This window comes from Pipra filicauda, unplaced genomic scaffold (genome assembly GCF_003945595.2).
Source record: "Pipra filicauda isolate LSUMZ 115617 unplaced genomic scaffold, ASM394559v2 scaffold35_size7292922_pilon, whole genome shotgun sequence".
NCBI classification, from domain to species: Eukaryota; Metazoa; Chordata; class Aves; order Passeriformes; family Pipridae; genus Pipra; species Pipra filicauda.
Window position 1 is genome coordinate 2,258,302 of NW_024104487.1, and position 27,307 is coordinate 2,285,608.

Here is a 27,307-nt window from a genome sequence, read left to right on the forward strand (position 1 = left end):
CTCTCAGTCACTTCTCTGCCCAACCTGTAAGTGTTGCCTGGGACTGCCATAATCCAGGTGTAGGACCTTTGCTTTGTTGAACTTCATGAGGTTTGTGTCAGCCAACCTCAGCCATGTCAAGGTCCCTTAGACCTGGTCCCTTGGGACCTGGGCATCAGTGTTTCATTTGAAAATTTGAGAAGGAGAAGGTAATCTGACTTAACTCCAAGCATTTTTTGTTCCTCCAGTCTGTGGCTCTTAGGTGTGTATTTCTCTCTAGATTGACTCAATATATTCTTTTTTAATCTCTAGAGAAAATGCTATATTAAATAGTCAGTATGCATGCCTTAGGTACCTGCAGACTATCTCCTGCTTCTAGGACACACTGCTGCTGCTACAGGGCCTGCTTCTGATCAGGACCCCGAAGCCCTCTCTTGAAGGTTGCTCTCCAGATACACTTGTCCCAGTTTAGATTTGTGTCTGGCCCTTCTCAATCCCAGGTGCATTTCGACTTGTCACGTTCATGTCATTGGTGATTGCCCAGTGCTCCACTCTGTCCAGACCCCTCTGCCAGCAAGAGAGTCAACAGCACCTTGCAGTTTGGTCTTGTCAGCAAACTTACTAATGGTGCGTTCAACTCCTGTATTCAGATCATTGATAAAAGTATGAACAGAACTGGCCCTAGAATTGAGCCCTGTGGGGCACCAATAAAGTAAACTAAGAGGTAGCTGCAGGTTTTCAGAAAGGACAAGTGAATGATTTAGTGTCTAGAAAATCTGTCTTCAAATCAATCATATTATATGCTCAAAAATAGTTAAGAAGTGATTGCATAACCTACCTAGGAAGAGAGTTTCTTTCAGTAAAGAGATATGTATCTGTCAGATAAAGTTCATTTTATCAAAATTTAGACTAGAAATGATAAAAAAAATAACTGGTGGTGAGAATAATTTCTCTTTAAGCTTGTCCTACTAGAATATGATGAAGACTCATTTTAAACATAGATCACATATATTAAAGTAATTAACATGTTTTAGTGGTAACCAGTACTGCTTGGCTTACATTATGCAGTAAAAGTAAACAGAGATTCGTTGTCTTCAATGGCCATACTGGTGAAATCTACTAAAAGAAATTCCAGCAACAAAAATTTCTCAAATAACAAAAAACCCCATCAAAAAGATGGAAGGTTAGCACCAAAACCCGTGGAATCAATATGGCAGTGAGGAAAGAGTGTTGTCTGTAATGCCACTTTACTTTTTAAGTGCAGTTACTTCTTTTTAACAGACTGGTTCTCTGAACAAACAAGACCAGAAGTTGCAGCAACAAAATGAGAGTTGTGCAGTAGTGGGAATGAGCACCAGGCAGTGTAACCTCGGTGTACAGTACTGCTGTGAATTGAGAGTTGTGGAAAAAGTAACCTAACATTCAGATTTAGGATTTGAATGTCTGTATGGTCTTCATTGTTGGATTTTAGCATTGTGTTAGGAAGGGAAATTCTGTGGCTACAGCACATAGCAAGTTGACCTTACTATAATGATCTTTTCAGCTTGTAGTTTTTATCATGTGGCATGCTTTTAGAATTTGATCTTTCCTGTGTGATTGAATACTTTGACCTCATAGTAGTTTCTGTTGAAGCAAGTCAGTGAAGAAGTCAGATTATTTAAAGAAAAAGCATTATTTCCAAGTAAGTTTTCTTCATAATAACTGCGTATTTTTAATAATGTACTTTACAAAACCCAAACTTGCAAAGCTAATATTAAACAGTTAAAAGAAAAGACTCCTCACATTATTACGATAAAATACTTCTCAGTTGCCCTGTAAAAAAAGAAGCTAATTTTATATGTATGGTAAATTCAAATACCAACTATAGTATTTTTCAGGTAATTTCCTGCTATACAGAGAGTTCAGGCAATATGGATAAATTATTTCACTAAAATTTTGGATATTTGTAGGAGGATAGAGAGGGTTCATTAAAAATGTCTACACAGAGAATTATAATTGTTTTTAAAAAGTATAATGGTGGTTTCCATTGCTTTCACTTTGGCCATTTAATGTAGCTAATTAACTGTATGCCTCTTCTTACTGTGCATCACATTGTCGCTGTCATTTTCATTGTTGTTTTTGCTCTTCTAGCCCCCAGTTAAATTGCACTTAGGTTCTTATTTTTTCTTTAATGTTGTTGTTACCAAACTGATAAAAATCAAAATATCTGTTGTTACTAAAAAAGAAGAGAAAGGGAATGGGTGTGAGAATATTTGTACATTTGCATTTGAAGAAATTCTATTTTGTATTTTAGTTGTACTGTATTTTCTTTTCCTTTTAAAAAGCAAAATTATTGTGAACAAATCTGCTTTTCCAAAAGCTGGATCCTGCAGTCTGTGTAACTCCTGACTTTCCATTTACTTTGACAGCTGGGAATATTCAGAGGGTGCTGGCAGCAGTAAGGGTTGATGTCCTGTCCCAGTGAAGTTAATGGTGTAAAACCTATTGAATTACTTTGGTTTGGGATTTGATTCTGTGATTTCAGAGAGTTAAAGTTCTGTTTCTAATTCAATTCCTATTGCAAAGTCTGCATGTCTTTTCCTGATTTAATTGAAGGGAACACATATGGAGGCCTTTCTTAAAATTGTTCAGGGATTTTTTTTTAATTTTTATTTTTACTTTATTAATGATATTTTTGTTCAGTCAGGGTTATTTTTGTTTCAGTGCAGCTCACCAATAATTCTACTCCTTTGAGCTCATTCTGAGTAGCTTGGAAGGTAAAATGGACATGGAGGCTATGATCATGCAGTATATATGTGAGCAAAATGACTTTCTGACCTCCTTGAAGAGGTTTGTCTTCACTGGGACTCTGGAATGAGGCCTTTTAGTAGAATATATGCCCTAGCCAGGAATAAAGTAGGCATTTCTATTGATCTGTTAGCAGTCTGTCAAAACTTCTCTGATCAGGCTTTTTTACTATCCCGTCTTGAGTCCTTTTTTTAATGACATCTATTATCAGATTGAAATGGCGATTGAGACACTGCAAAAGTCTGATGGTCTGTCCACTCACAGAAGCTCTCTTCTCAACAGCCATGTAAGTTGTCTCTTCTTCACATACACTCTCTCTTGGCTTGTTCTGCATGCTTAGCCTGCCTCTAAATGTTTGTTTTATTTTATTACTACTTTTTGCTCTTAATCTTCCCATCTTAGTTGCTTGTAATCTTCTACTACACCTCCCATGGCTTTATTTTGTCAGATTAAATGTCTTTATGATATATAGCAGAGTGTTACCTGTTTCCTATGCTCTACACCTATGTTAAGACAAGTTAACACATTTGACTGTTCTGCAGGTTGTAGTGTAAATGTCAAGCTAAGGTTCAATTAATTCTAAAGTAGCTGGCTTTTGCCATTTTAAATAAAGTTGTCTGCAAAGTAAGATCTGTGTATCCTATACTAATTTTGGGGCACGTGAAGAGGGAAGAGAAGGAACAAACAGCACACCTAAATAATATATTTAAGTTATTTCTGGATGTTTTTTCATTTGTTCTGACTAGAGAGTTTATTATGAATTTATTTACATAAGAATCCTGAAGATCTTTACGATGACCTGGTAAAAATTGAAAACACTGCCTTAATTTGTAGTACAAAGAAATGGCTTGTTCATCTGCCTTTTATTTTATTCTTACTCTGCAAGTCTTACAGTTAAGAATTTCCGTAAACAAAGCTAAAAGATATTTGGGAAAAAACATGACCTCCAGATATAGTGATAAGTATCTTTATAGTGATGTGTGATGTTAAAATAAAGGCAAAAGGCCCAAAGTTAATTTAAAACTTATTATATAAATAATAAAATTAATTTTTAAGTTGTTAGTCTTTCCTAAAATGTTTTTTTTTCTGTTGATATTTATGGGTTTGCATTTTGTATTTTTTGCCATGTTGATTGCTTTCTATTCATCTTACTACTTTTTTCCTTCTCAGCTTTACTTACTATGTAAATTCAAATTCCTTTATTGTTTTACAGAAGAAATTTAAATTTAGTTTGCAGTCTTAATGTAGAATATGATGGTAGAGACTGTCCCTCAGAAATCAAATGAATAACGTATGTTTTAGCAGGGTTGGGGGTTTTTTGTTTCTCTAGGGGTCTGGTTATGTCAAAGTCAAAACTAGAAACGTTTTGTGGAAAATATAGGCAAATTTTTTATTTCTTTAGAAAATCTAAAATTGGAACACTATATACAGAGTATATACTTTTAGATTCCACCTTGTGTGTTTACAGAATAATTGTTTTGAAGATAAGACAGTGTAAAAATGATTATTTAAATAATAACAACAATAGACAGACAATATCAAAATCATTGTTTAAATGTCATTTTTAAAATACCATACCTTTTTTAGGCATAGTTTTAGAAATCTGCATTAAGACTTGGAACACGAGGAGTATTGATAAGTTTGTGTGTAATCCTGTTATGAAGACCATAGTCTTGGTATAAAACCATGAAAAATTACAAGATAAGCTGCAGTGCCTCAGTAAACTGTGTTTCACTCATTTTTAGTTCTAGGCACTATTCACAATGTGTTTCTAATAATGAGATTTGCATCCAACCATTAAGACTTATCATGATATTTCTTTCTTGAATGTGAAGCTTTTTCAAAGTTATTTTGATAGGGATGTGTCTTTGACTCTATGGGGAAAAAAAAAAACAAAAAACAAACCCTTGTGCATATTTTTATGGCAATAAGTATTTCCTAGGTTTTGGTCACTTTGAAAGAAGTTTTAGATCTAGATCAAGTGTATTGATGTTTTGGCTGTTTTAAAAACAATGCTTATTGTCTTTAAACTCAGGGACAACATGGAGGAAATTTAAGTGTAGTTTTAGTCTTTGTCTCTTTAACCTTTTCTTGATTTTGACTTCTAATGGCTTGGTTTGGCATTTATTAAAATAATTGGCATAATAGATTTTAAAAGTAGAATTCTACATTTTGTGTTTAATTAACTTGCACTTTGCTAATGATAAATTAATTTGTGGGGAAATTTTATTTTCGGGATTGAAATTTCAATCCTCCTCCTATGATACCTCAATGAGGTTTTATAGGATTTTTTTTCCTAAATACATGAGTGTTCATTTTAAGGAATTTGTCATTTCTCCTCTCTTTTCTTTTCTTTCTTGATTTATTTCTGCATGAGATCGACTTATTTAATTAATTGATAGTTCAGTGTTTTATGAACATTGCAGCCTAGTTGAAGTTGCACTCAGTTTAACGGTTCTGGCTCTGTAAATATTTCATACCTTTCCCCATCCTACCTATACAGCATAGTCAGTTTATTTAGTAAATTTAAAAGCCATGATTCAAACCTGAACAATTTTAGAATTATATTTGAATTTGGTAGAAAAATGTTTGGGTTCTTTAAAAAATTGTTTACAATAATGTTTGAAGAAAATTTTCTTTTAAAATCATGAATTAACTGCATTTTTTCCAGGCTTTAATCCATCTAGTAATAATTTCAAACCCTTGCTACTAAGTAATGCCTCTCAAGCAAAAGTTCTTATATTGCACTTAACTTTTGATTTAGTTTTTTTGTGTGTTGAATAATGCAAGTTATGTTTGAAACAACATCTGTTAGAAATTCATATAATTAATGAAGTGCACTTGAAGTGATTAATACTAGGTTAGAAACCATCTGGTGAAAATATCTTCAATGCTACATACAGAACTTAATTGCAAAATAGTTATTTTTTGTTAGTCAGTCTTTTGGGATTGACAGAGTTTTTCCCTTTAGGGAAAACAGAAATACTTCACATTCCATGTCTGTTCTGATTAAATTCTAGATGTAATAATATATGACAAATGTTACATAAATGTATTAATAGAAATATAGATGAAATAACAGATTTTAAATATAGATAGATTGCAACCATTGAAAGATATAATTACCTTTGTTTCTAAGTCTAGACAGGATTACGTCAGATCATTAGTGAGATAAGTTTAATACATCTAGACAAAAGTCAATTATACTTTTTCTTCAGCTTTATTTCAAAAGGACAGATGCTCAGTTTGGAAGCACTTTTGAATGTTCAAACATAAAATAATGGTATGATAACTGATGATTAACTACTTTTTAATTTTGTTTATTTGAAATGCAAAATTACCTGCAAACTGAGCTAAAAATTTTACGTGTTGGAAGCATTTGCATCTTACTTCTGTATTTTTCTAGAGCTTAGAAAATTTCAGGGATCTAAAACCATGACAAGTACTGGGAAAAAAAAGGAAAATGTTATCTGATCAGAAAACTAAAGCAGTGGAATTTAAATGCATTCTCAAACTTTATTGGTTTTGATCTATTTTGTCATTTTCCTGTAATATTAAATCTAGGAGTATTAAATTGTCCTTTTCACTTTTTTTTGTATATAGCAACAGCTAGAGGTGTTTTATGAATGTGCTCTACTTAGAACACCCAGTGATATTATATAAAGTCTCTTCTTGCATGTATCTAATTACCTACCACAATTACATGAAAAGATTACTGTTTTTCCAAGAAACTCATTCTGTTCCTCTTGGCAGTCAAAGGCAAGCAGACTATATCTGAAAGGGTTGGTACCCTTAATAATTTATAGATGTACCAGTTATTTTCAACGTTACCTAGGTTGCTCTTTGACTTAAATGACGTAGCTTTTTTCTTATGTTTTTTTAATAACAGGCAAAGAGAAACAGTACGATATTCCAGGTTTACAAATACATTAATTACCTATTATTAGTCCAAGGAGTTTGTTTTCTGCAATTTATGTGAATTACGTTCATGGTTACTTTATTTTTTTGTGGTACTAACAGTTTGTCTCCGAAGCATAGATACTTTTAGCAAGTATTGATGTGTGGTACTGAATCAGAAATATTTTAGGAAATGGGAACTTACCTGAGGTCACAAGTGCAATGAGTTCTGCTTTCCCTGGTAGTCTGAAGATCCCATAGCACTATGGTATAGCTAACCTTTTAAGGACTCTCTGAAGAAGGAAGTAATTGTTTAATAGACCTGAAGAGTGGTTCCAGGACTGTCAGAAGTTAATGTTGCACGGCTACGGTATTTTTAATAAAGTATATAATAAAAAATCTTTTTTCTGTTTTGTATGTGATATAGCTTCAGTGGCTTTTAGACAACTATGAAACTGCAGAAGGAGTGAGCCTTCCAAGAAGTACCCTTTACAACCATTACTTACGGCATTGTCAGGAACACAAATTGGATCCAGTCAATGCTGCTTCCTTTGGAAAACTCATACGGTCAATCTTCATGGGACTACGGACCAGAAGACTTGGAACTAGGTTTGTGTTATTGAAATCTGGAATTATAGTAGAAAATATATGTAATCAGTAAGAAACTTGCCTGCTAGGGAAAAGAATAAACAAAACCTGCATTTTTCTGTCAGTTCTATTTCTAATGTTAAACAGTTTTATGCATTTTTGAGATGCTTTATAGTTTTATTTCTTCTGGGTTTGACAGTTTATGTGTTTACTTTTTGGTAACTACACTGCAGGTTTTTAGCATCACAAATATAACATAGCTAGCTATTTGGAAATCACTAATACTGTCTGTCCATAACCAGATAAGTTGTTTTTATTTGCATTTTATTTTTCTTACTCAAACGGAGTAAGAAAAGTTAAAATGCTGATAATATTTGTTTAAGAAAGTGAATTAATTTCCCAAAGGTGGTAAAAATGACACCCATGTAAAATAGGTATGACAGGAGAGTCAGGCCTGATTTGTGTTTATTCTTTTCCAGTCAGTGTAAATTGTAATGTAAATGTAATGTAAATGCATAAAACTAGTGTTACTGTTCTTTTAATTCTTGCTCTTTCATAAAGGGGAAACTCCAAATACCATTACTATGGGATTCGTGTCAAGCCAGACTCTCCTCTTAATCGCCTACAAGAGGACATGCAATATATGGCAATGAGACAACAGCCCATGCAGCAGAAACAGAGGTAAAGTGTGAAATGAACATAACTACTTACTAATATTTCTAATTCATAAAATCTTACTTTTCCTTACATGGAAAAGTTGAATTTCTGATGCAACTTTTGTTCAGCTTCTCTGCTGTGAAAATAAAACTTTTCTGGGTATCGAGTTGATGTCAATGAATTTAGGTACCTGTCAATGTGAAAGAATATTTATCTAGAAATTGTCATAAATTTGCAAAAAGAAAATAGTAATAAGATGACCTGTAATATTAACAGACTCAACTGTCTTGAGTTCTTGCCCCACAAGCTGAAGAAAAGCAGTAAGAGCTTGAATTTCAAGTATTCCTGTTTGTTTTCATTGTTACATCATTTTATGTACACACTTCTTATCAGAGAGCTAATTATTAAATGCTTGGTATTTGTTTCCTCTTCCTGTGAAGAATTAATGTGACCATAATGGTCTGCTTATAAGTTGATTTAAGTATTTTTCCTTAGTATCTGTTGTTCCTGAGGAACCTGTAAAACTCAGAAGTGTTTGAAAGCAGTGGCACAGGGCTGTACTGGTGGTGAAAGAATGTGTGAATATGCATATTAGAAACTATGTTGAACATGGAATTTTGGGGGGGGGAAATGGAAATTGGTAAATTTCTTTGAAATTAATTTTTATTTGACTGATGTCACTAGCCTCCCATATTACCCTAGAGTAAAATATGTAAGATGCATAATTTTATGAAACTCAAAGGTAGAAGAGCGGCATATCAAGCAAGACACCTTTAGAGCTATTACCCCCCAAAAATTCAATTGAATCAACAGTTTGGTACAGTGTACTGAGCATATTTTGTGGCCTTAGACACAACTGAGATATGGAAAACACAACATCAAACTTTAACTTCAAACACAGAGATCACTTTGATCTGAAATTATTTTACTGTCATTTCCAGAGGTAGTTACAGCACTAAATGCAAATTCATAGTAAGGTGTATGATCTTAACTGTCTTTTGCTTAGATCATATGGGAGCATGAGATGTCTCACAATATGATCATGTGGAAAATTCTGTTACAAAAATCATCACAGGATAATATAGTAAGAAAAAATGATAGATATTTACAAAATCTCCAACCAAGCAAATTTTAGCTACTTAATCTCATTCAGAAATTTCATTCACTCACATTCAAAATCACAGATATGCACCAAGACAGTGCACCACAATGATCTATCTAGAATTGTTTCTGGAAAAATGATGCCAATTATCTAAACATTGTCACATCTCTTGTCTTCTTCTTAATTCACAATGACAAAGTGATTTGGAGATTTCATTATGTAACTGTCAGGAGTGGATATTTCTTTTTGTGTTATTTGCTTACATACTTCCTTTGTTTTCCTTACCTCAGTATGTTTGGTGGCATTTTCTTAACTTTATGTCAATATGTTACTTGATTATATTTGAATGAAATGACACATATGGCACTGTGTAGCAGTTAGTGCATACTTCTCCTTTGAACCCATGTTTTGCACATGCACACACATACATGCACAAGCACACACCCATTTATACTAAAGGACTGGATATTGTAATTTGCATGATTATGGTTATGTTGCTCTTTCGTCAGCTTTATTAATATTTCTAGTGGTTCTTTTGTCTTTTAAATTGGTGGTAAATTGAACTCAATATATTTTTTTCTGTAGTTACACCAGTTCTACCATCTCTATCAGACACATCTCACTGGATTGACACTTCTAATCCTTTTTGGCAAAGGCTGTAGACTGAGTGTATGCTGCAGATCATTTTTCTTCATTCCTTTTCTTGATTTTTTACTTACATCTTTTTTACTTGGGTAACTTCAATATCCCAAAGTCCTCTTATTCGATTTGAAGTCTTTCATTATCCTCAGACAGTAATGTCATTTCTTCTTAAGGTAATGAAACATTATTTTTGAATTACAAAATTACTGGGAAGCCAAGCTTTTTGGAAAGGGAAGGATTTGATTCCTTTTGGTGTAAATTTACTGGTCTTATTGTATGCTGTTAGTAAGCTAAATTCCATCAGGAAGTGCTAGTGGTACTGTGATATCTTTATGAATTCTGTAATGCATTGCTAATACTATAGCTTCCCTTTGTGGTTGTTTCTTCTGTTATTGACAAAATACATAAAAATATCTAAATTCTTTTGTTGCTTTTCCTCAAAATTTTATTTTGAGGTGGAGAAATCAGACTCTATGATCCATTTATGAAGAAGTGAATAGGAAGGATAATTTTGTACTTGATATTTTTGTAGGTATAAGCCTATGCAGAAAGTGGATGGAGTTGCAGATGGCTTCACAGGAAGTGGTCAACAGACAGGCACATCTGTTGAACAAACTGTAATTGCCCAAAGTCAACATCATCAACAGTTTCTAGGTATGAAAGCAGGTTTTATACTGCTATATAAATAAGATGAGCTTCATTATCACTGTGAATATCAACTCACACAAGTACAGTAGTTGCTTCCAAGGTTATCATACCCTCTTTAAAATCCTTACAGCTGAACAAAAAGGCACTTAAATTACACATGAGATTTATGTAATATTTAATATGCATCATGTAAGTATAACAGGAAAAATATGCAAATTCTGTATTTGTGAGATATATTTAATATTACATAAATGCAGTTGCTTTGCAAAGTTATATTAAATGTGCATTTTGAAATTCCTGCTATGAAAGTTGTTTCCTGCATGTGTATTACAGTGCATTTTATTTTATGAAAGGTGGGGTGGAGGGATGGCATTGCATGACTATTGCAGGTTAGCCATCCTGTGGGCTGCTTTGGAAGTGTGTTCTAGCGTTGTAAGTGGAAAGAGACAAATTGTTTCAACTGGAACCCCAAAGTCATGTTTAAAAATATCTAAATCATGCATTCATTGATCCAGCTAAGCATGTATTTCAGTAATGGAAACAAATTGTAATTTACTTAATTGTTTAGGTAAAGAAGTGTCCTTGGCTGTGTTATTAGAGAAGGTGTAGTCTTACTTGACTGGGAGTTTCAGGGACAAAATCCTTTGGCCTAACCATTGGGAACATAAGGGTAGCATTAAAGTGTTTTGAGTCTTCCTTTCTGGGTACCTTTCAGCCCGGCATTTTTATCTATCAGCTTGTCTCTCAGAAACATTTGTGATAAACAGTAAAAGCACACAATGGCTCTACTTGAAAGTCTAGTAAATGTCAAGTAAAAATGTATATTGAATCTATTAAGCCCCATGACACCTGGTTACATAGAAACTCTTCAGTTGAACAAAAAAAAAAATATTCAGTGATTAATTTTTCATGCACTGGCTTAGATATTTTCCTTCATCCTGTAATAGTTTGAAAAAGTATGTGTTAGCTTCTCTATATAGGTGTAGTATGTACATTACATCTTTTTAATGTCTTCAAGAATAATTTTGTATTTCTTTTTTATTAAAAAGTGCTGGATGAATTTATTTATGATTTTAGCATACAACAGGTATGAAAGACTTCCCTCTTTGTATAGTATGACCTTTTGGAATTTATTTCTTTGTATAATCCTTAAGGTTTTTTCTTAATTGTACTGTAACTGGCACTGTTCACAACAGCCCTCTTTCATTATGTTGTCATGACAACAGATGCATCTCGAGTACTGCCAGAGTTTGGGGAAGTTGAAATCTCTTCTCTGCCAGATGGTACTACCTTTGAGGACATCAAATCACTGCAGAGTCTTTATCGAGAGCACTGTGAGGTATTTCCTATAAACAATTTCTTTCTTAAAGCCAATACAAGACAATAAAGCCAAATATTGCAGCCATGATAGTGGTATGTGACTTTCCCCCAGGATATTTTATTTATTTCATTGAAAAGGATGGCAAAAAGATTTTTCTGGAGGGTATCTTTTGAAATATTGTTATGTGTATGTTTTCAGAATGTTAGAGAAACTATAGATTGTAGATGCAGATCTTTGGTTTAGTCAATAGGAAATGTAAATCAGGTCGAATTGTAATTATTTTTTTTACATTAAAAGCAGTAACTTTTTCTCATTTTGAAGAAACATTGAGAAATTTAAGCACATTTGATACTGAACAGTATGTCTTTTAAAATTATTTTAAGATGTTTTCGAACCTATATGGAATTATGGAAGTGAAAAAAGTGTGAGGTTTCCTTCTTTCTTTGCGGTAGCAGTAAATATTTTCTGTGGTAAAATTCTTCTGTTATGTTTACGTAGGCCATACTAATTTCTGGAGTCTTCCATGCTTGTGCACTTAGTCTTATTCAAGTTTCTGTGTGCAGCAGTTTATAGTGCTGGATAATTTGTGGATATCAAAAGTATTAAAACAGATACCATTTATAACTTGAGAAACATACAGTTTGTCTTTGCTCCACTACATGGTGAAAAAAAAAAGCTATAGATCCAGTTGGAGTTAGGAGTGGGGGGGAAGCTGGGTACAAGATAATATGATCTCATGTTTTATTTTCTCAGGCTATACTGGATGTGGTTGTTAATCTTCAATTCAGCCTGATAGAAAAATTGTGGCAAACTTTCTGGCGCTATTCTCCCTCTGCTCCACCTGATGACACTCCTGTCACTGAACCAAGGTCAGTCAATGTTTCTCTTTGTTTATTGTGTCTCATGATAATATAATACAAGTGTGGGGAAAAAAACCTTATTAGTTTTACTTGAATAGTAATAATTTTTTCTCCTATGATAATCTTCCAAGTTAAATTTATGTTGTGTGGCATTTTTGTATAGCTGGGGTGTATGCCAAAGGTCAGTCTTGGAACAGTTGTGCCATCCATTGGGTTTTTTGCATAGAGAGCTACAATAAAGGTGTCTCTTACCAGTATTCAGTCTACTTCTTTTAAGCCAAAAGTATCATCCATATGTCTGCACAATTTATGAGCTATAGGAGAACTATGGACCATTTCTTAAATCCATTTCCATGTGACACAACGTCTAAAGAAGTTATACTGGGTGTAGCTGAGAAATCTCTGACGTCTTTAGGAAAAAATACATTTTAACACCCATTTCAGATTTTTACCTACTGTAAATCATGGAATCATAGAAACTTTAAGGTTGGAAAGGACCTGTAAGATCTTCTAATTCATCTATTTACCTAGCACTGCCATGTTAACCACTAAACCATGTCCCGAGGTGCCATATATGCATTATCATTTATTCATTTTTTTTGACACCAGCAATCTGAGTGAAATAGAAAGTCGACTTCCAAAAGCAAAGCTGATTACTCTGTGCAAGAATGAGTCTATTCTGAAATGGATGTGTAACTGTGACCATGTGATGTACCAGGCTTTGGTGGAGATTCTCATTCCTGACGTCCTTAGACCTATTCCTAGTAAGTTGAACACCTAAAACATTTTGTAAGGATTCTTCTGCAAGCATGTGTGTGGTGGAGGTGTCCTTATGCCTCACAGGGCAACTTAAGGAATAAATTTGAAAGTTACAAAAGTACTTTGTGTCATTACCCCTAATTTTGTTGTGTAAGAAGTTATGCTGAGAATTGACATTTTGTATTTTAAACGTACATGAGGATTTTAGTGCCGTTGGAAGATCTAGTTTTCAAGATATAGTTTCATATTAAATGTCCTTTCTGTGTGTGTTATATCTTCAGGTAAAAATGTGTTCCTTTTACCCTGGCTCTAGGCTACCTGATAGAAGTCCTGTGGCCCTGAGACAATATGCACTAAGTCAGTCAGTACGCTACATTGAGTAGTTTTCAGTTTAAGTATCACATATTAAACTTTGATTTGTCTGGGAAAAAAATTAGGGTTTTGTGATTCCATGTTTGGACAATTAGTCTTCTGGTCCTTATCAGTGACTGCTGAAATCAATTCTAATGTCTGTTAAGGCAATGAAAAATTAGCTCATAAATTTTTAATCCAATTTATTATTCTGACCTATTGTTCTTTCTCTCACACATCCTGCATGAAAGAGTCAGTAGTTGTCCAGTCATTCTACTATTACCAGAAGTACAGCTTTCTTTTCAAATTTAATTTTATTAGAATCCATCATTGCTCCAGCAGTGTATTTTTATGGCTATTTTTGGTAGAAAACAAATTTTGTTAAGAAAGTTAAACTCCTTAAAGTATTTATTGTCTCCCATATGCTTTCCTAAATATTATAACGAAATCATGTTAACAACTCACTATAAACCTCATAACCCCTACATATTGTTTCCTTTCTATGAAAAAACAGTATTCACTTTATAAAGTTGGATTAATATTATTTTTAAAATTATAGCCTTAAGTAGTACTGCAGCTAACAAAGCTATTTTGTCATGCTGTGAACACCTCTTCTGCTATATTGACTCTAGCAGTATAAGCACTCCATAAGACTATTTAGAGGTATTGCCTTGCAAAAAAGTTTTATTGACTCCTTTTTTGTCAGTGAAATTTAGGTTTTAGCAAATTATGTATGATGCAAAATTTTTTTTAAACTTGAAATGTATAAAATCTGAAAGTTTGCCATTTACAAAGCTAGTTTTACCTTTTTTTAAAGAAAGGGTAAGTTCTTGGTAGAGAGTGACATAATTTATCTGTGCATCTCTATAGCAGAATAAAGGAAAAATGTTTTCTCAAATACATGCAATTATTGACAACCTTTACTTATATAAATTATTTTGCATTGGCTTATATTTAATGATTTACTTCTCTAATGATAACGCCAATAGGTAGGATTTTTGAATAATATACTGTATTACAAACAATTAGGCAATGATAAAAACTGCACAAATTTAATTGCAACATTTAATAGGTAGAATTAAAACTCAGACTTGCAAAAGCACATTAATTTCTGAATAAAAAGGTGATGCAAACACGTTTTTTCACTGAACCTGCTTTTCATCTTCCTTTTCACTTGCTTGTCCTGCACAACCTGGCAGTCTCTACAGAAGTGTTTAAATGACAACTGTATGGCTTCTGGTGTCTTCCTGCTTTGTTTCATAAAATGCAATGGGCATTGCCAGTAGAGGATTTCAAGAAAATGGGACACAGTCATTTAATATCAATAACAACAGGCATCATGTCCTTTCCATGCTATTTTCTTGCTTTCTAGAATTACCAGTCATATTTGAATAATTGATACCTACTGGGTTTGACATTCCTGTTTTGGGGATGATTATCAGACTGTTTCATGCAAACACATCCCAGGACAAATATTTCCCAAGTGATTTCTGCCTCTGTTTTGTAAACAGTCCAGTAGTTTTTTGCTCAGAAGTCCACTACTGAGCTACTTTTGGAAAACAGCTAATGTATTTTCTTACTTTGTCTTTAGGACCAGCTAACTAAATGGCTTTTTCCAGTCTTCTTTCCTGTCATGATGGTCCATCCAAGTTTCTTCTTCACTGTTAAATGTTTAAAATATTATTTTTTTTAACTCCTTCCTTAGAGTAAAAGCATCTCCAGTCATTACAAGAGACAGAAAAGATGGCTTAAGGTTGACGTTGACAGTAATGGAGCTGGGTGAAGTAGATAAATTCATCATCCTCTGTGGGAAAATAGCAGTTGATAGAAAAGTTTGGACTGTGTAGAGGAGCTGGGACTGTAAATGCTTTGTTAAAGACATGGCTTTTTTTTCCTGAATAGATGGAAAGATAGCAGCAGCAGCTGCTCAAAATAGAGAAAAATATTAATTTGGAAAGGGCTTGAAGAAAGCATATGATTTTTTCAAGTTTGGGTTTTTTTAATTTGGATTTTCAGTGTTTTTTCTTTTAGATACTGTGCTACTCAGCTGTGTAATACATATTACTGCAATAGAAAAGAAAGACCATTGAGGAATAAAATGGTTTTATTTTTAACCTCTATGTTAAATTTGTCAGCTGAAATATTTAACACCCACAGAATGAATGAAGAATTGCTGTATATAAAACAGCAAAATTCCTTTTCCTAAGAAAAGTGAAATGCTCTCCATTTGAGTCAGGAATAAAGACCATAATTATCTAATGTCTTTGGCAAGGTAGACCAGAGGTATTACGTTTTAGAATGGCATTTTTGCATCTTCACAAGTGGCAGAATGGACAGTAACACATTTGCTTGTGAGCTAGTTTCTGTGATAGGTCAAGAATTTATGCAAAATGTACTTCCACACCATGTTACAGAATTCCAGACAGACAAAAATTTAAAGTACTGGAAAGTCTGTAAAGCCTAGTTTTGTACATGTCAGGGTTTTTGGTTCACAAGTCAAGCTTTTTAGGTGCTTATGCAAATCAAACTTCTGTTAACTGCCATTGCCACATCATTTAGTGTGTGTCTAGTTACATTTAACAATTTACTTTGCACCAAACTCCTCATGCAAAGATTCTTTGAAACAGAGTTTTCTGGGTTTTCTAGGATAGCCAGATGAACTTAGAAGAAAGACTCATAGGTAGTTCGGGTTTTGGAAATGGCAAGATGTGTACTTAAGGATAGAGTATGAGAAAAATTCTGTATTTAATACATCTCCAGAGCTCATTAGAAATTTGTGATTGTTCTATACAATACTGATGGCTGATTATCTATTTGAGCCATTTTATTTCTTCAGAACTTAGAAATTCTTTCATTTGTTCATTTTTCTTCCTAGTTAAAGGCCTTTCTTAAGGCCTGAGCTGCTTTTTCATATTTATTTTTAAAGGACATCAGCATCAGTGATGCAAATGATTTTGTAATATATATTCTCAGGTGAAAAAGAATAATAAGCACATTAGAAGTGAAAAAGCAGAAATATTTTTCTTAACTAAGCACAATTTATACAGTAGTTACATTATTACTTCCACTTTGCATTTTCTTGTCTTGTAGGTAAGAAAATGTGAGTGAATACACAGTCAATTAGTAAGTGCACAGAAATAATTTACAAAGCAGCACAAGTGAGCTAGGTGATTGACAGGCTTGAGGAAAAAAGCTTGTTCTTCATGTGTAAACCTCAAAGGAGAAAAACACCTAATGCCATAAGAGGGCTCAGCTAATACAGATACTTTGTAAGATCAAATTGTGGTCAGCTAAGCGTCCAAATGTGTGGTGAGTTATATAAGTTACCAGTATGGATTCTGCTGCTTATCACTGCAAATTTGAAGACCTGTGAAAAAGAGATGACAAAGAATACAGATTTTATTTTAGTAAATTTACTTTTCTGTTAAAGCTTTATTTAAAAAGGTATTATTAAAAAAGGCTTTATTGTAAAAGGTATTATTTCCTTTGGTTTTTTCCTCTTCACTTCTGTAGTTGCATTCATTCTCTACCAGTCTTCAGAAACCTGTGGTTTTTCTTTTTGTCTCCTGTTTTTTGCAACAGTTTGAGTGGATGCTATTTTGTCAATGTGCAGGTGTTAGGTGTGGGAAAGCAAGGTTTCTACGACTAAGACAATGTGATTTTCTTTTTTTCAGGCACGGCTCCTTGGGACAATACTTTCTGTTCTTCTCCTCTGAAAAAATTAAAACTTCTGTTTTTAGTAGTGCAGATTGCTGTAGGGGCTTCTTTGATTTCTCTCTAAATCTCTGTCAGCCTCGCAGCATTTCTATGGGTGCTATAGAAAAGAAACAAAAATGCATACAAATTCCATAGTCATTTGAATAATCTCACTTTCTGTCAGTGAAACGCTCTCCTATATCTTGCTTATTGACAATATCATTAAGCATTGCATGTTGGAATTTCTTCTTTAAAACTGAAATAAGCAGCACTATGACATGGCTTAACGTTACTTTGGACTTTCTTGAGGAAACTGCAGAATTCCAATATCTGGATTTTTCCCCAGAGTTTTGCTTTTTAAAAGAGGTGCTTAGATGAAATGGAAAGCTGGAAGTTACTAATGGAAATTTCCGTCACATCTGCTGCAGTTACTGTTGTTCTTCTACAGGAGTGCCCAAAGCAGTACTGCTGATCACAAACTTCTTAAAAGATTGTTGGTGAAGAAGTTAGAACTGTTTATTAAACCAAAATTAAAATCATTATTGCATAATCTTTATCTCAGTGAGGCATTTTGAACCTGAACTAGATTTGTCTTTTAATAAGTAAGAACAGTGGACCTGAAAGTTGAATACGGGAGTTCTGAGGATGCAAAACATTCCAAGACAGGTGCACTGCTTTCTTTTCATTCTGTTTTTATTCTCTAATGCACAGGTGCCTTGACCCAAGCCATTCGCAATTTTGCAAAAAGCCTTGAAGGTTGGCTTTCAAATGCCATGAACAATATTCCACAGAGGATGATACAAACCAAGGTAGACAAAACTGTTGCAATATGATTCTTGCAATGGCAAACCAAGTGGGCAGTAGCATCTTAACTTAAAAGCAGTAGAATTTTAACTTAAATGCTAAATTTCGTGTTTAGCATCAAGCATCAAATAATGGGAGAGGAAATAACATTATTTGATTTGCTACATGGACATAATTCAAATATGAGGACTAATTAATAAAAACTATTAAAATGAAAGTAAAGATTCAATCTGTAGAATTAATCTACAGATACAGAGTATGGTATTTAAAAACAAATAAATTTCTTCTTAGGTTGCCGCTGTAAGTGCCTTTGCCCAGACTCTGCGAAGATATACATCTCTTAATCACCTGGCTCAAGCAGCTCGTGCTGTGCTTCAAAATACTTCTCAAATCAACCAGATGCTCAATGATCTTAACCGTGTTGATTTTGCCAATGTTCAGGTAAAATGTAATTTTAAATAACAGGCTTTTTTTTAAAGTGTTATTTCCTCTGTGATTTTGGACTTCATTGTTAGCTGTCATTCTATCAAGAAAGTAAAGTGGAAACATTTTGCTCATTCATATATGTAGTGATTCAGTCCAAGTGTGATGGCTTACAGTTTAGGGAAGTAAGAGCTCAAAACCATTTTCTGTTTTCATTTACTGTCTTCAAACACACATATTCTTCCAACTTCTATGCAAATGTAAAGCAAATACATTCTTAGAATGGGTACCATGAATGATGTCATAATAATAGCAAAACTTATATTTTAGGATTAGATCTCAGTAGCATATCTTCTGAATGTCTCTTAAAGCTATTACACGTACAACATTTTCAGTAGAGACTGCCTCCACTATTTAAAAACCCATACCATTAGTATATTTTATCTAAGTGCCTATGCTTAAAATGAAAAGATTTCCTGAATAATGGATTAGATTAGTACAGATGCCAATCTGTAGAACAGAAGTTTATATTTTTACTAAGCTTGATTTCTCTACATGTTTCTGCTCCTCTGAAAAAAAATACTTTCATCCTTTTAGCCAGCAAAGTGAAAGGTTTGATATTCCTGCTAGCGCTCTGTTTCTCTCTTTTCTTTGTAAAGGAGTGTTTTGGTACTTGTTAATAGTCTTAACAGAAGTCAGTCAGGAGTTCTTGACCAAAGACAAAATATATTAAATACAGATGGTCATGGATGCAGAGCCTGTGAATGAGGTGTTAACTTGGCTCATGATAGCTAGAGCTTATGGAGATGACTTGCAGTTAGTGAGCCCTCATTTTTGTCTCATTTACGAATTGATCAGCTAACTTTATTTAAACTTGGTAACACCGGCTGAATTGCTGATTATTGGATGCTAGTGTGTTTCTCCATTTGTGTGCAGTTTATGTTGTACTTCAAGTAATGTGTGATCTATTACTGCTGAAAGTCAGCAAACAGAACAAGCTTTGTTTTCATATGAAGTTACTTTTATAATACAGAATTTGTCTTTAGACTTAGCTTCTTCGGAACAAAAGGAACCTTGCACTTGATTTCTCGCTACTTCTTTTATTACTTTAGCCACCCCCCCATTTGACTCTTCTTCCTGCCTACCAGAAAAGAATGACAAATCAAGAATATTTCAGTAGAAAAATGAGGAAAGTAGAAGCCTTTTTTTGCAAATGAATGTGGAAAACTACGACAAACTTGTGTTGCTTCCATTGTTTTTTCTAATTTCTGTATTTGATGTCTGCTCTTACATGCTACGCTTTTCCTACTCATTTGCTTCCAACAAAGTTACAACAGACATAAAAATAAAAGCTGCTTCTTAGTTTGTCTAGTAAGTGGATTTTGTCCTTTTCACCCATTGAATAGCTTAATCTTTGAGATATAATTACATTCTGTGCTTTGGCTTATGTATTGTCAATTCAAGATTTGCCATGTGCTGTAACAGGAGCAGGCTTCCTGGGTGTGCCAGTGTGATGACAACATGGTTCAGAGACTAGAAACAGATTTCAAGATGACTCTTCAACAGCAGAGCACTCTGGAGCAGTGGGCTGCCTGGCTTGATAATGTAATGATGCAAGCGTTGAAACCATATGAAGGAAGACCCAGCTTTCCTAAAGCCGCACGGCAATTTCTGTTAAAATGGTCTTTCTACAGGTAGTATTTAATAGACTTCTAAAACATTCTGACTGTTTTATTATTTGCCTAATTGTGCAGTGCAGTAAGGTTGACAAATGTAATATTAAACAGTGGCTTAGTACATTGTGAAAAACATGGGGTTTTTTTTAGAGTATTGTTGTTAACCTTGAACTCAAGGCTGTCTGCAAATGAGCAGGGACTTAAGTGACCCTTGTTTATTTTTTTAAAGGCCATCTGCAAAAGAGTGCAGGTGGCATTTTGTCCAGAGTTAGAAACATAATATGAAATTTTTTGATTGAATAACTATGCAATTATTAAGGCACTGGTTTTTGTATTGTTTATTAAAACATTGTGGCATCTATGTTTTTTAAGTAAGGAAGACAAAACCTGCTTTTAGTGTATGAAAAGAACATTAAGAGGAGCATTCCATGTTAGCTGCTTATTGAAACAGTTATCAGAGTAAACCTTGTTCTTTGAACATGACTGTAGCAACTGCTTGCTGAGCATATCTGAATTTGTCCATATAATATTAGGATGCAAGTCTATTTCTTGTAGTTTTAAGTTTCAAAGTAATTGTGGCAATTAAAACCTTTATCCTGGGAAGGTGGACACAACAGACACTAGTTAAGCAATAGTTTGGTTTTAAAATCAAATATTTTTTTTACCATTTTAGCTGTTTATGTTTTCAACAAAGTTTCTTTCAAGTTAAGTTTTACACTTGCTCAAGTATTGGTAGTTATGCATAGAAAACAAACCAGTCTGGTTATTTCTTGTGTAGTTTGATATCCAACAGTACCTTCAGAGAAAGAGAAAAACAAATGATTGACTTTCCTGGTCATCTCTTTCCAAAGATACCATAAATGAGACATTTGTGGATAATGTTACTTTTGAGAATATTGGTTTCTAGGTGAAATGTGTACATGGATAAATGTTAAAATGGCTGTGACATATAATACATAAATATATATATTTTTTATTTTTGAATAGCTCAATGGTGATTCGAGATTTAACCTTGCGCAGTGCTGCTAGCTTTGGCTCTTTTCATCTGATCCGCTTGCTTTACGATGAATACATGTTTTACTTAGTAGAACATCGTGTTGCTCAGGCAACAGGAGAGACACCTATTGCAGTTATGGGAGAGGTAAGATAATATGTAAGAGACTAGACTGATAGATTTAGTGATGAATTTAGGAAACTGTCTTTGCAAATTTTTAAACATTTTTGTGGAGTGGTAGGATGTTCTGCAGTTTAACAATAGATTGGGTTACAAATATATACAGTAGTTTCGAACTTGTTTCACCGGTGTTCATTGACAGAGTACTAAAACCACATTGAATTGTAAAAAACAATTCTTTCTAAATGAACTTGCTCTTTTACAAATCTGCACACAGATTCACGTGCACAGTTTGAAAAATGTTGATCAACATACAACCTTTTTCCAGTTTTTGAGAACTGAATATTTTATGTGGAAATAAAAAAGAGCAGAGTAATAGGAAAATGTTACTTCTGTGAATCTGTTAAAATGCATTTGCACATGTTTTGAATTCCCACACAAAACGTATTGACTTAAGAAGGATGGTTTTCGTGCAGAATTTTGTCTCGTACAGTACTGTTCACATACACGTAATAAAACCAGCACAAACATACATGATTTTCATACATGTGTTTCAAAGATTACTAGTTTAAAAAACAGAACTAGAGTCTCAATTCATAACAATTTTTTTTACTCATCTATGGCATCTGCAAGGCAAAGTTTATTTTATCCCTCTTCTTTCCAGTAGTCCATCTAACCTTTTATTTTGAGTGGGCTAGTGAGGAATGCATGAATTGTTACCAGAGAATTATGTATCCAAAGTACTGGAAAATGGATATATTTAAAAATATGGTCGTTAATAGGATGGATTTGTTACATTTTTACACTTGGGAGTCACTATCCTATTCTATGTTACCGATAAATTGCAAGTCATTTTGCTCGTTGATTTGGCATCAGTTATCATTCTTCCCTCAGGATATATTGATAGCTTCATTAAATACTAAAAATAGACTATATACTTTCAAGAGAAATTGGAAAATGTCTCAGCTTTATTTGTCAAATGATTTTATATCATGTGTCATGTTTCAGAAAAACTAAATTACATTTCTGCTTAGTGACCACCATCAGTATACATGCTCCTACATTTTTTGCCTACTTTTACTTTGCAGTAAGTACTACTCAAGTATACAGTTACTACATTCTTGTTGCCTTAACAGACTTGTATGTGTTAGACATAAATGTAGAATAAGGTCTTCTAAAAAGTTTATGATACTGAAGATGGAAATACAATAAAGAAGTAAGTATTGCAGAACTTTTAGAGGTGAGGTGAGGTGAGGAGCAAAATAGAAGTAATGCATTAAATGCATTACTGTGTATTTCTGTGTATTCAGTGGCTGTGTGGCTGAAATAAAAGAGGAAGACTACAGTCCCAACAAACACTGTAAGACAGCACAGTGTTGCAGCTGAGAAAAGCACTCACATATTTCTCCCTTCCTCTTCTCCCACCTTTGGTCACAAGTATTGGCAAAATTCTTCTGAAAAAGAGTGGTGTCATCATTTCTGCTTAGAAATGTGTTTATCTAAATAGTGTGCTCCTTTCACTTGAGATTCATTGGTGGCATTTTGCTAGGCTCCTAGCTTATGAGCAACTTGTTTTAAGAGGTCTGGATTTTGATGTAAATCAGTTGTCAGGTTAAACCCTTTCTCAGCAGTGCCTTTCATCTGCCTTACAGGTAGATTAGCAACTGTGACAAACCTTCATTTTTGTTCCAGCATAATAAAATTGTCTCTGGAAAATTTTAAAAAAAGGTTTTGTTAAAATATTGGCAGTTCAGAATGTATATCCATCATAATTTATGGCTTTATAAAGCACAGAAGTAGCTCACTTCAAGCAACAAAGGCCCTTATGAAGCAATCTTTTAAAATGTTTGTACTTCTCTGTTTTAATTTTTGAGGGTTTACTTAGTGATAATTGTCTTAATAAGCGCCAGACTGAGATGGAATGGGAAAAGAATTGCTCTGCTATGGATGTGGTTGCAGCTAAGATCATGTGTTAGAATGCTAGTGTGAAACCAGTGGAGCACAGTGGAGCATAGATATTCTAAGTTCACATTTGCTTAAGACTGTGTCCAGTTTTTTTATTGTTTATTTCACAGTTTGGTGATTTAAATGCTGTATCCCCTGGAAATATGGATAAAGGTAAGCATTTTAATATCTCCAGTGTATAATTATTTGTAGAGGTAATGTGAGCAAAAGAAGTCCTTATGTTTTAAAAACACAGTAAACCCAAATTTAGAGCTGTATCATCCTCTAAAGTGCATGTGTATGTTATATGGATATGTTATTATATGGATATGATAGCTATCTATGTAATATGTCACATGTAACGATGACTAGAATATTGTAGGTTTCTTTTAAAATAAGAACCTTATTTTAAAAATGTTCATTATTGTCACAAAAAAAAATCCAATTCTTGTTCAGAATTTTTTTATATCTGGTAGGACAGAGGAGAGTAACAGCTGTGGGAAGAAAGACAAGAGTATACTTTTGTATATTTAACTGTAGTGAATGTTTTACTAAGCAAAGAAGGCAGAATTGTATCCAAGTATTTAAAAAGCAGTGAGTTCCTTATAACCTCTTCATGCCATATTTTGACATACATTCTTATGCTTATTCTTGAGTGATTTGGGGTGACTTAACCTCAGAACACTCAACGAATGAGTATAAGAATATGTCAAAATTAGGGATCAAGTCACCACAAATCTTCTTGCCTCAGTTTCCCTGTCTGTAACTAAGAGTAACAACTCTTGTTTATCCTGTCTTAGAAATGAGACATTTTGCAATATGAACTTAACACTTTGTTAGAGCTTTTCTTTGAGGTTGCAGTTGTTTTTTTCACATACTGTGTCAATAATGTGTAACTCACGTGATCAAAGCTGAGTCCATTTACCTACTTGAGATAATAGTTGACTTTTTCCATTAAAATTTAAAATTTTCGATTTCTGCTATATCACAGATTGCTAGTCTTCCTTGTATTTTTGTATTTCAACTATTATTTGCAAAATAAAGACCCTTGTATTAGAATTTTTCCCTTTGTGCTATTTACATAGTGGTTTGTTTGTGCAGATGAGGGCAGTGAAGTTGAAAGTGAAATAGATGAAGAGCTGGATGAAAGTGGAGAGCCACAAGCCAAGAGAGAGAAAACTGAGCTAAACCAGGCATTCCAGGTGGGCTGCATGCAGCCAGTGCTCGAGAGTGGAGTACAGCAGAACCTCCTTAACCCAATTCATAATGAGCACATTGTTGCAACTACCCAGACTATCAGACAGTGCAGTGCTACTGGAAACACATATACTGCAGTCTAATGTGAAACCTCCCTCGCCTCCAACACACGCCCCATTGCGTTAGTCCTTTAGGTTTAATATGAAAAAAAAAAAAAAAAAAAAAAAAAAAAAAAAAAAAAAAAAAAAAAAAAAAAAAAAAGAAAAAGAAGAAAAAAGATAATAAGTCTGAAGGTTGACTGTTGTCAAATTTAGCTGTTCTGATCATTATTTTGTTGGAGTTAAATGGAATGGGTGTACGTATTTTGCCAGATCTGTTTAAAAAAAAAATTTTTTTTGTAAACAGATTCATTTTACATTGGCCACGCAGTAGCGAGGGCTTTCTTGTTATCAAATGCAAGATTTTTGCAAAGCTTAATGTTAATGTTTTGTCCTCTTATAATAATTTAATTTTTTCATAGTTTTTAAAAAATATTTTAATGTTAATTATTAGTTATGATGCTGATTTCATATAGATAGGTTTTTAATTAGATGCACTTCTGTGAAATATCAAAGGAACTATTTTCTTTGATTTACACTGGAGGCATACTTATTTGACAGCAGATGTATCAAATTTGTTATAAAAGGTGCTTTTCATCGTACTACGAGAAGACACTATTTTGATAAAATTGTGAGTATTCAGGGGGATTTTTTTGTAATAATGCTGGAGGGTTGAGAAGATCTCGTTTCTTTCTGTGAGGAAGAAGCGTGTTTAAATGACAGAAATGTAAAGAATGTGGTAATCTGTATGGCATAAACGTACCTAATTATCTGACCATGATGTAAACAATGCAAGCTTCCTTTAAAATCAACAGTTCCAGATATTATTTGCATACCAGTTCCTCTCTTTTGAAGACTACTGATTCTATATGTGAGGCCACTGAACAGATACTTTTGGCTGTTCAGTGACACTGTAGTTGTTAGAAACTGAAGCTAAAAAAGAAGTGACTTGATTATTATTAATTTTAAGTGTATGTGCTACTTATACTGAACTGGACATACAGGAAAACATTCCATTTGGATGACTTTCTTCTATTCCAGGTCTTTTCCTACTAGTGGTTCAATCTGCTGCTCTTAAAAAAGGTGATTTATAGAATGCAAGGAATGTAGCAACCTGCATCATTTTCCTTTCAAAAACATTTCCTTGTTGTTAAAGTGGATTTAAATTTTTACAAAAATTAGACAAGGCAGTGTAACTGGCACACCTCACTTGTACTTATTCCCAATTGTGTAGAATTTGAATAGGTGGCTAGATGGACCATTGCCATTTAAGAATGTACATCAGGGATCATTGTACCTCGGCTATTACATGGTGCCTTAAACAGAACTGAAGCTAAGACTTAGTACTTTCTGTTATTCTTAACTCTTAAATTAATTCAACAAGGTGTGCCTGTCATTTTCAAATTCCCTAAGAAGTAAGGACAGGTTACATAGCCTTCAAAAGAATAAAAGGATTTTTTTATTATTATTATTAAATGATTTTAATATCCCTCTTAGAATGACAATAAACCTATTTTTTCTTGTTTCTAGCTGGATTTCTCTTTAATACAAATAAAATTTGCTTGGGAATTTGGAAAGCAAAACTAGCTTTAATACCAACTTCAAATGTCAAAATAGATTGACCATAGTCCCAAGCATGATTATATATTTTCTAAATCCTTGCCTACTTTTAATTTTAAAAACTAAAAAGAAATAAATGAGCAGGTGCATAATGCAGTGCATGTTTTCAATTTCTATATTTTGTGGGGTATCAGCCAGATATTACATTTTAATGGTTAAACAATAACAGTTTATAGAGACCATATTAATTGATATTAAAGAACTCAAGTTTTTCTTCATAAACATTTCATTAAGCAGACACATGAATTTGCTACACTAAATAGTGGAATTAAATAAGAAAAAAAGCCAAAAAGTAAAGGAGAACACAAAAAGATCAACTTTACAGAAAAGACTGTGTAAGAAAATTAGGATTCTTTTATTCTGGTTAACTACTGTGTCTGACAATGACTTTAAAATCATATATACCAAATAGGAGAAGAGCATGTAAAATGGAACAGTGTATTTATAGCAAACAAGTTTGTTGCTAGAGTTTACATGTGCTCCAAATACAGCTGCACATAAGTGGAAATGTCCTAACATTATTGGTGCACAAAAATAAATTTTAATTCCTTTGCAGAATTGTGAACACATACAGCTCATTCTGTGTAGGCATAATTCCTACTAATGTCAGTAGATGGCTTTTGCCTCAGTAAAAAGTAAACATGAGGTTTATATTCATTATTTCTAAACTCATAAATGCACTGAATCTCATTATAGATTTTATTGCCACATATATCACTCAGTGTGTCCTGATTTTTCCTTAGAAATCAGCACATCTGTACCCTTCACCAAAAATGCTAAAACTAAGCTGTGATAAATATTTACTCCCCTTCATTGTGCATTATAAGATGTTTACAAGTAAAATAAAGTTAAATAATTCAACACTTTTTTTCATTTTCAGCTTTTTATTTTAATACTATAGTACATGTTTAAATTTTTGTGTTGGTTTGTGTTTTCTTATTATTAACCTTTCTTGGTTTAATGTTGAATTTGTTGTTGCTGAGGAAAGAGTACGATTGTAAAAGGTAAATACAGATTGCTAAATATGATGGGACTTGAGTATCTTCATTATTTAGCTCTCCACTCCATTCAGTTGTTCACTGTCACAAAGTGAAAAACAAAACTGAACAAAAATCTGAATTAAAAAAAAGGGAATGTATTTCAT

General features: G+C 33.5%; 1 protein-coding gene across 2 annotated transcripts in view; it reads left to right on the forward strand.

Annotated features, from left to right (window-relative positions):
- RFX3 (regulatory factor X3) overlaps nt 1–24,673 on the forward strand; it is a 97,462-nt gene extending 72,789 nt beyond the window's left edge. The window contains exons 5-17 of one of the 2 annotated variants that reach the window (XM_027709710.2): nt 2,978–3,052; nt 7,091–7,272; nt 7,813–7,932; nt 10,185–10,306; nt 11,527–11,639; nt 12,375–12,490; nt 13,091–13,245; nt 17,999–18,096; nt 18,383–18,532; nt 20,000–20,208; nt 21,178–21,331; nt 23,380–23,422; nt 24,350–24,673. In XM_027709710.2, the coding sequence (XP_027565511.1) occupies nt 2,978–3,052; nt 7,091–7,272; nt 7,813–7,932; nt 10,185–10,306; nt 11,527–11,639; nt 12,375–12,490; nt 13,091–13,245; nt 17,999–18,096; nt 18,383–18,532; nt 20,000–20,208; nt 21,178–21,331; nt 23,380–23,422; nt 24,350–24,588 (1,776 nt within the window). In that variant the 3' untranslated portion in view covers nt 24,589–24,673. The remainder of the gene's footprint in view (nt 1–2,977; nt 3,053–7,090; nt 7,273–7,812; nt 7,933–10,184; nt 10,307–11,526; nt 11,640–12,374; nt 12,491–13,090; nt 13,246–17,998; nt 18,097–18,382; nt 18,533–19,999; nt 20,209–21,177; nt 21,332–23,379; nt 23,423–24,349) is intronic. The other variant, XM_027709712.2, reaches the window with a different exon arrangement.
- The last annotated feature ends 2,634 nt before the right edge of the window (nt 24,674–27,307 follow it).